This window comes from Apodemus sylvaticus, chromosome X (genome assembly GCF_947179515.1).
Source record: "Apodemus sylvaticus chromosome X, mApoSyl1.1, whole genome shotgun sequence".
Lineage (NCBI taxonomy): Eukaryota > Metazoa > Chordata > Mammalia > Rodentia > Muridae > Apodemus > Apodemus sylvaticus.
The window spans coordinates 60,801,271-60,817,157 of NC_067495.1; the positions used below are offsets into that span (position 1 = coordinate 60,801,271).

At 39.6% G+C, this 15,887-nt stretch overlaps 1 protein-coding gene across 2 annotated transcripts in view; it reads left to right on the top strand.

Annotated features, from left to right (window-relative positions):
- The first annotated feature begins 1,894 nt into the window (after positions 1-1,894).
- The window catches only part of Eda (ectodysplasin A), a 369,285-nt gene continuing 355,292 nt past the window's right edge, over positions 1,895-15,887 (top strand). For both annotated transcript variants that reach the window (XM_052171435.1, XM_052171436.1), the window contains exon 1: positions 1,895-2,477. In XM_052171435.1, the coding sequence (XP_052027395.1) occupies positions 2,082-2,477 (396 nt within the window). In that variant the 5' untranslated portion in view covers positions 1,895-2,081. The remainder of the gene's footprint in view (positions 2,478-15,887) is intronic.

Below are 15,887 nucleotides of genomic sequence, written 5' to 3' on the forward strand. Positions count from 1 at the left end.
GTTACAGTTTAAACCCTTCATTTCCCAGTTGGAGAAACCAACTCATGCTTCCCCACTCCCTCTGCTCAGAGTGACCCAACAAACTAGTGCTAGAGTGACGCCCCCTGACTTCTGCTCTAGCATTCTTTCCAATAACCCTGGCTGTGATAATTAAGGTAAATCAGCTTGGCGGTTTTCCTAGCATCTAGAATTCCTGGTCTGGACAAGTAGATCTTGAGAGCCGCTGTTGCAAGCCTTTCTTTTTCTCCTTATCTGTGTGATGATGAGATCCTTTGCAAACGTTCTGTTTCATGGGTAAAGGTTAAAAAGAGGACAAAAAGATGTTTATGAAGCACTGAAGCCATTCACTAGGCTATGAAAGAAAACATGTCTGCGGCTGATATATTTAAAGCTTATGACCCCTGTGCTCTCTGCACTGACCTCTCCACCATATGCTTTTGGTTTCATTCCTCTTTTGTCTCCTTTCTATATCCTTCTGTGTTTTTCTTCGCCCTCAGGAGCCTAGGTCTCAGGCCTAGCCTTACGTGCTCTGGCGCATCACTGAGCTTCCCCAGTGGCTTTTACTATGCTTGCTTCAAGTTAATAAAATTGCTAATTATTCATTTCTCAATTACATAGAAATGAGTGTTACCTACTGGCTAAAAAAGTGGATGTTTGCTCTGCTACAGCTATTTAGTTCTCTACAATCGGAGACTACTACTAATGCTTGTCAATTGTGACTTTTGACAACTAATCTTTTCCATCCTTCATTTCCAGGTCTATTGTTCTGACATTTGCCATTTTTTTCCTCTGACCCTGTTTCTGATTGGTGCAGCTGTTGAAGATGCTGCAGTTGCAGCAGTGTACATCTGGAACATTTGGCTGACTTGTTGAACTTACCCCAGGGAGTACTCCAGGGGAAGCATGGGAAGGGTGGAGAGGCCAGAACAGTTGCCTGCGAGTACAGATGCCAATAGTGTCTGGCCATGCTGTGGACCACCCCTGTAAAAATTCACCTCATTATGACCCTCAGTTTCCCCACCTGCTCCTCAAAGGCTCAAATTCTTCCCAAACTTCTGCAGCTCTGGAAGAAGATAAACTTTTGGCTGTAGGTTCTCTCATACAGTACTTTCTGCACTGTGAAAGGGATCAATGCATATCTGTTGAATGAATTAATATATCAAGAAATCCCAGGAAACGGTTTTAGCCTTCAAGGGATAGCATCATTTCAGTTTTACTTGGCACTAGGCACCCTCTCTATCCTCAGACTGTGCCCCAAGACTCATTTTAGGAGTGAGGCTGCCCGGTTCCCAGTCTGTTTGGCTCCCAGGCTCCTAGGTCTCCTTTTCTTCTGGCGAGCCATTGAATTGCAAACACAGCAGGCATGGTTTCATTCCAAACCCTGAACTGTTTTAATTAGTTTAACGTCTGTTAAACGCTTTGAAGATTGAAAGCAACAGATAAGTACTGGATGATGTTATTAGCAACTGCAGTTAATTGCAAACATTTCTATTAATGCTAGTTTCTGCCCCCTTTTCTTTTCTCCACGTTCTTTCCAAGGTTCCCAAATTCTTCTCAGCCTCCCCCTCCTGCCCTCCCCCATAGCGGCGCTGAAGGGTTAAACCGGGGTGGAGTCCAGAGATGAACGACAGCGGCACTCACCAACTGCAACGGGGCAAGCGGGAAGAGCTGGGTGGGGCTGCCAGGCAGAGGTGAACCCCCACGCCCCCAGGCCCCGCCCCACGGCTGGAGGCCCGAGTGGAACGGCAGGGGGCGGGGCGGCCAGGCCTGGCGGGCCCGTGGTTGGGCGTCCCCGACGCCCCTTGAGGCATGGGGCGGGGTAGGTGAGGACCTCCTCCCTGGTTCCCTCTCGGGCCGCGCCGCCCCTCTCGCCCGCCCCTCCTCCTCCCTTTCCCACCCCTCGGAGTGGAGCTGCACATGCGGCTGCTCCCTGTTCTGTCCCGCCCAGCCACCGTCGCTCAGGAACGGGTCCCTGCAGCCCCCAGCCGATGGCAGGACAGTAGTCGCCTGTCAGGGGTCGTGAAGGACTGAGACAGAGGCAGAGGCTCCCGGGCCTCAGATAGTGGTTGTCTCTGGAGGCCATGGGCTACCCCGAGGTAGAGCGCAGGGAACCCCTGCCTGCGGCAGCGCCAAGGGAGCGGGGCAGCCAGGGCTGCGGCTGTCGCGGGGCCCCTGCTCGGGCGGGCGAAGGGAACAGCTGCCGCCTCTTCCTGGGTTTCTTTGGCCTCTCGCTGGCCCTCCACCTGCTGACGCTGTGCTGCTACCTAGAGTTGCGGTCCGAATTGCGGCGGGAACGGGGAACCGAGTCCCGCCTCGGTGGCCCGGGTGCTCCTGGCACCTCTGGCACCCTAAGCAGCCCTGGGAGCCTCGACCCTGTGGGTCCCATCACCCGCCACCTCGGGCAGCCGTCCTTTCAACAGCAGCCTTTGGAACCGGGAGAAGATCCACTCCCCCCTGACTCCCAGGACCGGCACCAGGTGAGTCACCTAGGAGGGGCGGCGGCCTCGGAGGCCCCCTCCCCTGCTCGTTTGGGCGGGGGCCTGGGCCTCAGGGCTCAGGGGACTCTGCCACTCAGAGCCAAGTTCCAGGGCAGGAGCTGGGAGTGGGCCGGAGTGCTGGGGAGAAGTTGTCCAGGGCAGGTTGTTCTCAGATCCGGGCTTGGCTCATCTAGACCCTCTCGGGTCCCGTGGAGTTGGAAAGCCCAGCCTGCACGCGCCGCCCCCGGGGGGTGTGGGCTGCTTCGTGAAAAGTTGGCCTGCCTCGCACCCATCCGGGCGCGGAGGTGCCTGCGCCGCCCCCGTGGCCGTCTAACGGCGAGCAGCTTGGCCCCTCGTGCCCCCTGGTGAGATTCTCTGCCCGTGGTGCTTGTTTCTTCGTGTCCCGAGCTGATGCCAGCACTAGCAGGCTCCTCTTTGGAGTTGGAGCTGTAAACAGCTGTACTAACTGTTCCACGCCCGTTGAAATAACTTTTAACTGTACTTTCAGCGCTGGGTTCTTGAGCGCTGACCAGGACCTGAGCTTTTTCACACTTACCTGCAACTTGAGACCGATTCTCCTCTGCGTTCTAGTTAGGATCGGCGCCCCTGAGGAATTCTGGTAGAAATATGCCGTCTTGCTAGACAACTTCTGAACAGCAATTTAAAAAATCTATGGAAATAAAACTCACCCTTTGAATGCCGGTTCTGACACTCTTGTATATGGAGTACAGTGGATGCAGTGGGTGTGGAGAGTTTTCATTATCGCTGCGTTTGGCACAGGAAGTTGGATTTTTGTTTTGTTTTTTATAATCTTTAGAGGGTTTGTATCCCTTTTAGCAAACCATTATCCTGGTTGTTTTTCTAACTCGTTATTCAAGCAAATTTTGTGTACTTGTTATTAAGTCTTCTTGTGGTTGCCATAGCTGTCTCACACTTGAATCTTAGGCAGAACATCCAAGGATCTTTTTGAGGTGGTTAAAGAGTAATGGTGAATTTGTAACTTCTGGAGAAAACGACAAGCTGTGTAAGTAACTTACTTGAGGTGAGGCATAGGAGCCTTCAGTGTTTCGTGCTACATGCATAGTTGTTGTCACAACTCTTTAAACATTATTTGCGCTGCTTTGACTTTCCAAGTTGTACACTTTAGAGCTATCACATTCATAACAATACTCTGTCAGGACTGACACTTTTCTTTCCTTTCTTTCCTTCTTTCTTTTAACAAGGTACTTTGTAAAATTGCCCCAGACCTAAAATGACTTTCAAACACTCAAACTTTCAGATACTCAAACTTATATAACAGCTTATGAAAGAAGAGAATCAACAGACGGGCTTCTCATACTTGAAACTTTAAACACTGGGGCTAAATGAGAATTAATTAGGACTCTGGATCTTTTATTTGCCACCCTCCCCAGGATCCCAGTAGAGATACTTAGCTGTACATTGATATTCTGCATATATATATATATATATATATGAATGATATCAGGGAATTCAACTTCTTTACTCAAATGGTGGTCAAGGATTTTTGGCAATCAGGATGGACAGAGCCCTGTTTATAGACTGGCAGGAGAGCAGTGTTCTAGAACTTCTGTGATGGCATGGGACTCTCACAACTTTGCAGTGGTGTTTAGTTGCTTACCCCCAGATGTAGCAAAAATACTTATGTGTTTCAGCACCGCTTCTTACCTGCTGTCCTTTAGTCTATTTTAGTCTTTCTTTTTTTTAGTCTTTTGGGGCAGTCAAAGCAATGATACTAGTTCTTTACATTTGTTAGCATTAATTGGAATTTACATTTCCTAGAATTGTAAGGTACCACCTGAATCTATTTTATTGATTCCTTTGGAGGATATACAGGCCTCAAGGGAGAAGTAAGTGGCCCAAGATATCCTAGTTTGAGTCAAAACTAGGATGAAGGCGCTCTCCCATCCTCCAATTTAGTATGCATTCCTCCATAGTCTCATGTCTACTGAGAATTTTTTGGAGGGGGATGAATGGACAACAGGTTGAAGCTCCACAGTAGGCTTTTTACAAGATGTCACTTTGTTCTGCTCTAACTAATTCTTGCCAGACTAAATTTAACCATGTATTCCTTATTCATGTTGAATTTCACTTTCAGAAGAATTTTAGCCCACTGAAGAAATTTTATCCCAGATTCAACTCATTTCTTTTGAGGATATTAGCCTTGGCATATATGTAAACAAACAAAAATATATAAATTAATGAGTAAGTAAATAAAGGAAAAGTTGATTGGCTAATCGATTTACATTGCTGTGCTATATCTTGGGTAACATTTCTAGTGCCCTGCTGCACCCTCTGCTGGTTTTTCAGTGACATTTAATCGTAGTATCTGCTGACAGTCAAAATTCTAAGTTGTGCTGACAGATTCTGATTCATAAATAAGGAAGTAAGTAGCCTTGTGGGACTTGGCCATGTAGGCCTTATTTTACATTTTAGTTTTCCAACATAAACAGCTGCCCTTACAGCAAATCTTGTACAGAGAAGACTAGAGACAAAACCAGCATCTTCTACTGGGCACTATATTTGGGTTTCCTACCAACATATTTAGAAAGATTAAAGGTAAACTGATGCAACTAAACTATGGTGAGCAGAACAGCCAGTGGCATTTCATTATGTGAGGTCATACATATATTTAGGCAAAGGTAAAGATATTCATACTTAGGAGATGATTGGACTGTGGGCTCTTAATTATGACTCAAGAAAAGACTCCAGAAATCATTGAAGGTGTGTCTACACCATACTGGAATTAAACAAACAAACAAAGCAAACAGGATGTGGAAAGAATTCAGGACACAAAGCAGGAATATAAGCAATTTTCATCAAGTGAAATTTTGGAAAGGTAGGGACATGGTTTCTGATCATAAAAACTGAGATGTTGACATTAGAGTTTCTGGAATTATGGTCTGTCTCCCTCAGCTGAAGGAGTAGCTGCATCTGGATACTTAGTGAAGATTAACTTAAGGGCTAGAGATGCATCAGTACGGTCTGAATTTGACAACAAATAATTCAAAACATTGAAAAATCACTGGATCACACTGTAGAGAAGGTCTGGTCATGATTATGCCTCTCAAATGTCAAAACATGGAGGAAAATCTCAGGAATGTGTCAACAACAAAACAAACCTTTTTTTCCCTTAAGATCAAACATGAATTTTTTTTTGCCTATAATCAGAAAGAAAATTCTGATGACTGTTCCTCAAAAAAAAAAAAAAAAAAAAAAAAAAAAAAAAAAAAAAGCTTATAACTGATTGATAAGTCTCCAGAAACCCAATTGAATTGATCAAAACGGGATTTTCTAGTTGTTGTTTTTCCAATCTGGAGCGGGGGGGGGGGCGCGGGGAGAGAGAGGGGGGGGGCAGAAACACACACACAGAGAGAGAGAGAGAGAGAGAGAGAGAGAGAGAGGAGATCAAAGTCTTCCAAATCAGGAGAGATGAGTAATATTGTTGCAATTTAATGATCTAAGCTCAATAAATAAAACTTTCTCTGTGGCAGATAAAGTGTTAACTATTAGATGTTGGGGCTGGAGAGGTGGCTCAGAGGTTAAGAGCACTGGCTGCTCTTCCAGAGGACCTGGGATCAATTTCCAGCACCCACATGGCATCATAGAACTTCCTGAAACTCCGGTTCCAGGGGATCTAACACCATCACACAGATAAGTATTAGATGTCTTTTAATATTAGTAAAAGTTCTGTTGAGAGAGAAAGAGGTAGCATCTCATAAACCAAACTGCAAGCAGATCAATAGGAATTTATTCAGGACTGTTTGAGATATTTGAGGTATATTCTTAATTATTTGAGGTGATATCATAGAAGCCAGCTTTAATTCTCAACATAACTCGTTGAATATAGCTAGCTATGTCATTAGCATACGAAGATTTGATATCCCTAATATGAAAATCATTCTGGGTGATTCGTGTTTGAACATAACAGATCCCACAAGTTGTGTATATGGAATTTAGATAAAATAGTTTCCCATGAGTTTAAATGCATACTTTCCAGTATCTTATTTAAGTCTTTTGATGAATAGCTATCACAATGACCCTCTCATTTTTATTCTCAATCAGTTTACTCCTGGAAGTCACCAACCATATTCTCTTTGGGAATTATTCTGTCATTGTTACTGATTTTCATCTTAATAATCTCCCTTTCTTTACATTAAAGCTAAGTAGAAATATAGTTGTTGAATGAAATGTTTTTGGGACTGAGGTAGCTTTTATATAAAACAAAGACATTTTATAGAACAACAGGTCTGCTTCTCTCTGGTCCTGCTAAGTCTGTAAACTGTCAGTTTTGCTTAGGTGAGTAAATAGTTGGTATGTTTCCCTGGTTTTGAAACTAATTGGGAAGTGAAGTGGAAATGAGTCCTAACTGTGTGATCTATTTTCGAGTTTCACACCTTTCCTCTAAGATGGTACTAAAGGGTTTTGTGTAATATATTGTTTGATGTTTTATATGCTGTTAGGTCTAATCCTTCTCTCTTAGATCGTGTGAAAAAAATGAAGTGTAATTTATCTGTAACTACGTTATAGAGAAGATCTCTTTATACTAGAGAATTTCTGAAGCAAATTTAATTCCTAAGAGCATTCTAAGCCTTTGCCTTTGACCGCAGCTGTTGTAGAGAACCATCTTTGTCTGATTCCTCTGTAATTACCCAACATTTAGTCCATCATTTCTATTCTTTTTCTTTACATTTTATTAACATATAACACAAATACAGAAACACGTGCACTTCATAATTGTGTCATTTGTGAAATATTATAAAGTGAACACACTCATGTTACTTGCACCTAGATGAAGAAATACAATGTTTTTTTACCATTATGTAAACTCTTAATTGTATCCATTTTTATCACTAAGACATCCTCACTCTCCAAAGATAATGGCTGTCTTCACTTCTATTATCAGAAATTATTTTCTTCATTTGAACTGTACATAAATGAAATCAGGTAGATGTATTCTTTTGAATATTGTGGGTTTCAGTTAGCACTATATTCGTGGTAACCATACTGTTGAAGAGAGAATTTTTAAAATTTATCTTTGTATGTTCTGTTGTTAAAATATATCATAATTTATACATTCCTTATCATAATAATAACTATGTATGATATTTCCAGTTTGAAGTTATTATGAATAATGTTTCAGATATTTTTATACATGTCCACTTATTAGAATTTCCATTGAATATTTACCTAGGATTAGTTTCTGTGTAATGAAGAATATAGATTTTGAAATTATTGATGATTTTCTAAGTTATTGACAATTTGTGTTCTCACCAGCAATGAATGAGAAGGTTTGTCATTCTGCTGAGTGGGATTGTAGTTATATTTTCTTATTGTATGTGATATTCGGAATCAAATCCAAGCCTTCAGTTACTCTAGGTAAGTAGTCTGCCTGTGACTTACATCCTTCATTTTATCTTAAAAAATTTTAAAGGATTCTTCACAGAAGACTGATGAGGTTGTACTCTTTATTGTGTGCTATTATCAATTTAGGTACTTATCCATCTATATCTAAATCTATATCTATAATGTATATATGTATATATATTATATGTATTTGCCTATTTTCCTGTCCAATTGCACTGTTTTTACAGATTTCTTATATAATCAAAAATCTTTATTTTTATTTTTGTTCCTGTGTATATGTTTTTGTGCCTGTGTTGAGGGTATGTGAATGCAGAGAGCGGAAGAGGGCTCTGGATTCCCAGGTACTGGAGTTACAGGCAGTTGTGAGCCTCCTGACATGGGTGCTTCCAGCCAAACTCCAGTCCTCTTCTGGAGCAACAAGCTCTCTCAACTGCTGAGCCATTTCTCTAGCCCTAGAAATCTTTATATACATTGGAAATTACTTCTTATACTTTGCAAAACAGTTTCAAACATGTGGCCTACTTTTATATCTTTTGATAAACAGAAGGCTTTGATTTTAATGTGTCATATTTTTTTTCATTGATAGTGTTTTTGTAACCTGTTTAAGAAGTATTTTACCAGGGCTGAAGAGATGTCTCAGTGGTTGAAGACCATGTATTGCTTTTGCAGAGAGCTAGAGTTTGGTCCTATGCACCTACCATCAGACAGCCCATAACCACCTAACTTCCTCTCCAGAGGAGCTGATGAAGGAAGCTCTCTTACACACACACACACACACACACACACACACATCCCACAAACACAAAACAAGTCTTTTCTAAAAAAGAAGTATTTTCTCACTTTGAAATCATTAGACATACTCTTCCATTATCATTTCAAGGTTTTGTATTTGTGCCATTCACAGTTAGAATTTCTAGCCTCTTGGGATTGATTTTGTGTATGGTAGAGACATAGAGGTCAGGCCCTATATTTTTCCATGTAAGTATCCAACTGATCTAGTCCTATTTATTATATGGATTTTTTTCTACTTTTCTACATTCTTACTTTTTTTATCCTTCCATTGTTTATATACACCCAAAATTGTTCCTGAATTGTTTATCCTATTCTGTTGATCTGTTTCTCATCAGTCTATTTTCTGTTGCTAGAACAAAATAATTGAGGCTTGGTACTTGAAAGTAAAAGATTACTTAGGTCATTTTGGATATTCAAAAACATCCATTCAGCTTGAGTAAGAGTACCCTTGGCTAGATAAAACACTGGTGGAGAAAGACAAAGAGACTACATATAGAAAAGGGAAAATTTGTATAGGTTGGCCACATTTCAGAGCAGCATACCCCTTCGAGAACTAATGTACTCTGTTAGAAAAGGATGTATACCTTCTGAAGGCAGTACCCTCAGTGATGAAATTACCTTGCACGGAGATTTACCTCTTTAAAGTTCTACCATATCAACAGTTCCATAGAGGGTTAAGCATCCATCACACAAATCTTTGTGATACAAAACCACAACCTGACCATAGCACCCCAGTACTACCAGTGTTAGTGACTGAACCTTATAATAAGCTCTTGCTATCTGGGAAAGCAAGTCCTTCCAACTTGTCCTTTTAAAACCACCTTGGATACTCTTAGCATTCACATTTTCACATGTATTTTAGAATTGGCTTTTTACGTCCCTCAAGAAAAAAAGAAACGTCTTAGAATTTTTATTGTGATTATATTGAATTTAAAAATCATATTAGTTAAGGTTTCTTTTCTATTGCTGAGATAAGACATTATGACCTAGAGTTTAACTGAGCTTCCAGTTCCAGAGGGTAAGTGTTTATGAGGAAAGAATGGAGGTCTGAAGGTGTGGCTGTAGACAGAGCTAGAACAGCACAAAGAGCTCACATTTGAATGTTACAGAACACAATGGGAATGGGGAAGTCTTTTAAAACCTCAAGCTCTCCCAACAGTGACACACTGCCTCTAATAAGGCCAAACCTCCAAATCCTTCCCCAAGAGGTACAGCAACTTGTGACCAAACATGTTTGGTCACAACATGAATCCATGGGGGAAAATTCTCATTCAAACCTGCATAAAAATCAACTTAGGAAAAAAATTCCACCACCCAATTCAGGAACATGATATATTCTTCCTTGTCTTTAATTCTTGTTCATTTTCCTACTAATACTTTTTATGTTTATATAGAGATGTTTTCCAAGGTATGTTTTTTATGCCATTATATATGATAGCAATGATGGAGGTTGTGTTTCACCATGTAGATTCCACTTCAGGAAGGCAGGATTTATGTCACCCCCACCCCCACCCCCCCACCCCCATCCCCGAGTACCAAGAGTACTATCAGAAGGCAGTTTAGCTGAGAATTGTCTTCTGAGGCAAACTTTTTCAACCAAGGAAAAACTTCCTTCCATGACTGCCTGTGTCTAATGACTAATCACCGTAGAGCTATAAATCACTTCCCTTTTCTTCTAAATTAGGAAAACATTGAAGAGTCATGTACAAGCCATACTAGCTCAAGAGCTCACCTATAAATTTGGTGAGGGCAATTTGGAGATTGACTTTTTCCTTGTCTTGCACATATTTGGATCCCCAAAGCACTATCTATAAAAAATTCTGCATGTTAATCTATCTAAGCCTTTTAGTTGACTTGGTAGAAAATCCAATGTAAGACTATGTAATATCTTTTTATTTTTTGTGATTATAACATTATTACATCATTTCCCCTTCAAACCCTCCATCCATCCAAACTCTCTCATGTAGCCTCCCTTGTTCACTTTCAAATTCATGACCTCTTCTTTTAAATTGCTTTCACTTTAATTGCTTTTTGCTGGTGTTTAGAAATCTATTCTAGCCGGGCAGTGGTGGCGCATGCCTGTAATCCCAGCACTCTGGGAGGCAGAGGCAGGTGGATTTCTGAGTTCTAGTCCAGCCTGGTCCAGAGTTCCAGGACAGCCAGGGCTACACAGAGAAACCCTGTGTCAAAGAAAACAACAACAAACAAAACAAAACAAAAACAAAAACAAAGAAAGACAGAATCTAGTTTAATTTTACATATTAAGTTTGTATCTGCCGGGCAGTGGTGGCATACACCTTTAAGCCCAGCACTTGGGAGGCAGAGGCAGGCAGATTTCTGAGTTCGAGGCCAGCCTGGTCTACAGAGTGAGTTCCAGGACAGCCAGAGCTATACAGAGAAACCCTGTCTCGAAAACAAAACAAAACAAAAATTTTGTATCCTAAGGTTTGCTAAACTCACTTATTGATCCTAATAATTTATTTGCATGTTCTTTTGGATTTTTCATGTCTGCTAAAATGTTCATGAAAAATATTTTTAAAATGTTACTCTTTTACTTTTTAATCTATATTCCTCAAAAGTTTTCCTCCAACCAAAGAGCATACACCATGGCCTGGACCTAGGCCTCCCCACACATATATAGCAGATGTGCATCTTGGTCTTCCTGTGGGTCCTGAACAACTAGAGCAGGGCTATCCCTAAAGCTGTTGGAGATGGAGGGAAGAATTGTGGGAGGGGATTTAAATTAAATGTAAAAAGTTTTGTGTGTGTGTGTGTGTGTGTTGGTCAATTATTTCCCCTTCCCTCTGCAAGCAGCTTTCATTTGCAAATAGGCTCTTGGTTGGTTGAGGGTGGGACCCAGAGTTCACATTACTCTCTCAGTATGGGGGCCCTGTCTAGCTTGAACCTTGTGAATGCTTTCACATTCTCTGTGAGTCTATAATTATATCATTCCTGTTGTGTCTGGAAGAAACATTTTTTTTTCTTGGAGTCATCTATTCTCTCTGGCTCTTAATAGGTTTCCTTTTGTTTATTTGACTTGATTTTCCTTTTTTGTTGTTTATTTGTTTTTACACATACACATATACACATCCTACCCCGCTCACAGAGAGACACAGAGAGAGAGACAGAGAGACAGACACAACTTGAAGTTTGGGGAGAAAGGTGTGGAGAATCTGGGAGAAGTTGGGGGAGGGGAAGGAATATGATCAAAATATATAAAAACGTGGTGTGGAGAATCTGGGAGAAGTTGGGGGAGGGGAAGGAATATGATCAAAATATATAAAAACGTGGTGTGGAGAATCTGGGAGAAGTTGGGGGGGGGAAGGAATATGATAAAAATATATAAAAACGTTAAAAGCAAACAAATGTTTTCTTTATTATAATGTCTAGAAATTTCTGGCTAATATTGAATGAAAGTACTAATAGCAGGCATCCTTGTTCACTTCTGATCAGAGCAAAACTTTCATTTTTACTGTTTGTTATAGTTTATATTATTATTGTTAGTTAAACAGATATTTATCAGTTTTAAATTTTACTTCTAGTTTTCAAAGGTTTTTAAATAACATCAGGAATTACATCATTGTATCATGGTTTTCTTTTAAATGTTAAACTAGTCATAAGATTTTTATTCCTTATTCTGTTAATGTGGTCTGAAGCTAACCTTACACCCTTAGGATAAAGCCTCTTTAGTTCCAGTGTACCATCCAATTCATATATGTCTAGAATTATTGTACTAACCTTTCATTTAGAATCTTTGATCTTTATTTATGAGTGAGATTAGCATATAATTTTCTTTCATTATCAACTTTGGATATCAAGGTGATTTTATGCTGTTATTACAATTGTGTTTATTTTATTTGGTGCTTATAACCATTTGTATAACATTGATAATATTTTTCCCTTAGCTACTTGAAAGAATTCATGAAGTCATTTTACCTGAGGGAGGTTAAATTGTGCTTGATAACCTAATAAACATAGGACTTCCTGACAAAAGCTAACAAAATAATAAAATACTTAGAAATACATTTAACCAAGAGTGTCAGAGGTCTGAACTCTAAAATCTATAAAACAATGATGAAAGAAGTTGAAGACAGCAGAAATAAATGAAAATAGATTCCATATCTGTGTATCAGAAGAAGTAAAATTGTTGAAATATCTGTACTATCCAAAGAAAACTGCCAATTCAATGAAAATCCCAAGATTCCAATGACATGAGCCAGGTATGGTGCCTCATAACTATAATCCTAGCTCTTGGGAGGCTAAGGCAGAAGGATTATCATTTCAAAGGTAGCCTTGAAGATGGTGAGACTTTTTCTCAAAAAAAAAAAAAAAACAAAAAAAACAAAACAATTCAATGACATGTTACAGAAATAGAAATTGTGAAATTTATAGGGAGCCACAAAATATCTCAATTGATTTCTATTATCAATTGTATATCTTATTTTTATGCTAAAGGGCTGTTTTGTCATTTACTTTTTTGCTTTTGAATAAATGGCATAATATATAATATTATTATGATATATATTATATAAAATATTTGTGCTATATGCATTATATAATATAATATATAATGATAATGTATTAATTTTATTGTATTTAATATAAAAATGATATTAAATAATACACAAGACAGGATTTATGTTTCTGGAAATTGGCCTCAGATACTAGCAATTCTATGTCATCTTAATCTAACATGATACTGAGATCATCTGAAACTGCCTGTCTAAATAAACGTTGATTTATCATTTAAAATATTGTTATAGTTTAGAACCTAAAGATTGGTGATTTTTCCTGGGTTCTTGTTTCTAGATGGGTCATAAATTTCAGTTTTTACTTTTTCTCCACTAACTCCCAAGTTTGACCTTTTAATATTATGACATATTATGTAAATATCATACCAATTTTTGTATAGTTTTCCTGGCAGGAAATGTAGTTCAAGTAATTAATTTGTCCATTACTAAAAATATAATATCATATTTATAGATATTTATGCATTATCACCTCTGTATCATGTACCAAGGGGTACACTGATGTGGAAATACAACTGTTGACCTGGTAAGAGAGAATTCCTGGAGTCATGGAATTCTGAGTCCAGTGAATAGGCTCGAACAAGTCAACTTGATGATGAAGCAGTAGGGTTAATCTTTCAACTTGGAGTAGCTGGAACACACAGAAATTTGGAACAAAAAAGATGAACACATGGCTTAAACTTTTGAAATCAAGGGACATTTTCTTGAAAAAGCACCTTCTGAGTTAAAAAATGAAAAAAAAAAGCCATTAGCTGGATAATTTTATTTCCAGTAATAGGAGCTGATTATGCAAAGGCTTGGAGGTGAGAGAGAACATGGCATATTCAAGGAATGGAAAATCTAATATTTATAAAGTCATAGTTATGAGTCCATTATGGTACTGGCATAAGGGTAGACATTATGGGTCACAGGACAGAATTGAGAACCCTTATATTATAACCAACTTTTTAAAAGTAATAAACAGTTTACCAAAATACAAGATTCCCTATTGGACTTAAAGTGCTAGGAAAATCATATATCCACATTTTTAAAAGGGGTGAACTTAAAAAAAATAGGCTTAATCACCTAGATAGACATTTTTCAAAAGAAAACAAACAGATGCACAATATCTATATGAAAATAACTATAGAAATATCACTACCAACCATGAATATGCAAGTTAAAACTGCCATTAGAGGCTACCTCTACCCATTAAAAGAACCACTAAAATCAACAACATGGACTAAAGATGAGAAATGTTGAAGATGTTGAGGAAAGGGAACCTATTTCACACACACACTACCAGTGAACTATGTATTCATATGCCATAATATCAAACAATGAAAGTGCTTCAAAAATTTCAAATAGAACTCACATGTGATCCATTAATCCTCCTACTGAGTATATGTTATATTTTGAATATGAAATGTCTCCCATAGAATTCTTGTGTTTGAGTACTTGGTCCCCAGCTGGTAGAGCTGTTTTGGGAAGGTTGTGGAACCTTTAGGATGTGGAGACTTGCTGGAAGAAAGGAGTGACCAGGCAGGCTTTGAGGTTTCACAGTCCAGCTTTGCCTCTTTCTTGGGGCTTCTGTACTGGGCAGTGGGTGGAGCCAGCCTCCTGCTGCTAGCAGCTGCTATGCCTTCCCTGCCTTGTTGGCTTGTATTCTCTTGAACTTTACTTTGGATTTCCCCCTCTAAACATACTTTTTGTCAGGTACTTTGTTACACCAGAAAGAAAAATACCTTGTACTGTATGTATCCAACAGAAATGAAATGTCTTTGGAAGACTCTGGACTCTGGAGCATTATTTGCAGGAGCTAAGAAATGGAAATAACCTATGTAATCATCTGCTCAGGTGATGATGAACAGGTATAAAATGTAGTACAGTCAGGTAAAGTGGCAGTATGAGTAGTCACGGTTCTCAGATGCATAAGGCAGGGGGATTGCAAGTTCAAGGCCAGCGTGGGGCATATAGCAAAACCCTATCTGAAAGCAAACACACAAAACAACCTACAAAATGAAATAAAACAGAAAATGTGGCATATATTCACAATAGACTTACTAGTCAGTCACAAAAATGAAATTCTGTTATTTGTTATAGAATAAACGGAGCCGGAAATCATTATTAAACGAAATAAATCAGGCACAGAAAGGGGAGCTCATTCATATGTAGCACAAGTTAATTGTATGCAAGGTAAGAATTGAAAGGTGGCTACCAGATGGTGGGGAATAGGTGAGGGTTGGGGAGGAGTGGTGAGAAGTAATTGATCAATGAGTGTTAGTTAGATCACAGTTATAGGATGATCTGTTATGCTGTTGCAGAGTAGAATGGTCCCAGATAAAGTATGTTTCAAAAAGCTATAAAAAAGATTTTGTATAGGGGCCCACAGCCATGGAAGTGGCAATTATGGAGCGTGCATGGGTTTGCATTAGGTCCTCTGCATATGTTCTGGTTATTAACTTGGTGTTTTGTTGGGGCCCTAACAGTGGGAATGGCCATTGTCTCCTGGGTCCTTTTTTTCTCCTACTGGGGTTCCTTGTCCAGCTTTAATATGATGGGAGGTGCCTAATCTTTTTGTAACTTCTTTTTTTTAAATTTATTGATATATTTATTTACATTTCAAATGATTTCCCCTTTTCTGGACCCCCACTCCCCGAAAGTCCCATCAGTCCCCTTTCCTCCCCCTGTTTTCCCACCCACCCCTTCCCACTTCCCTGTTCTG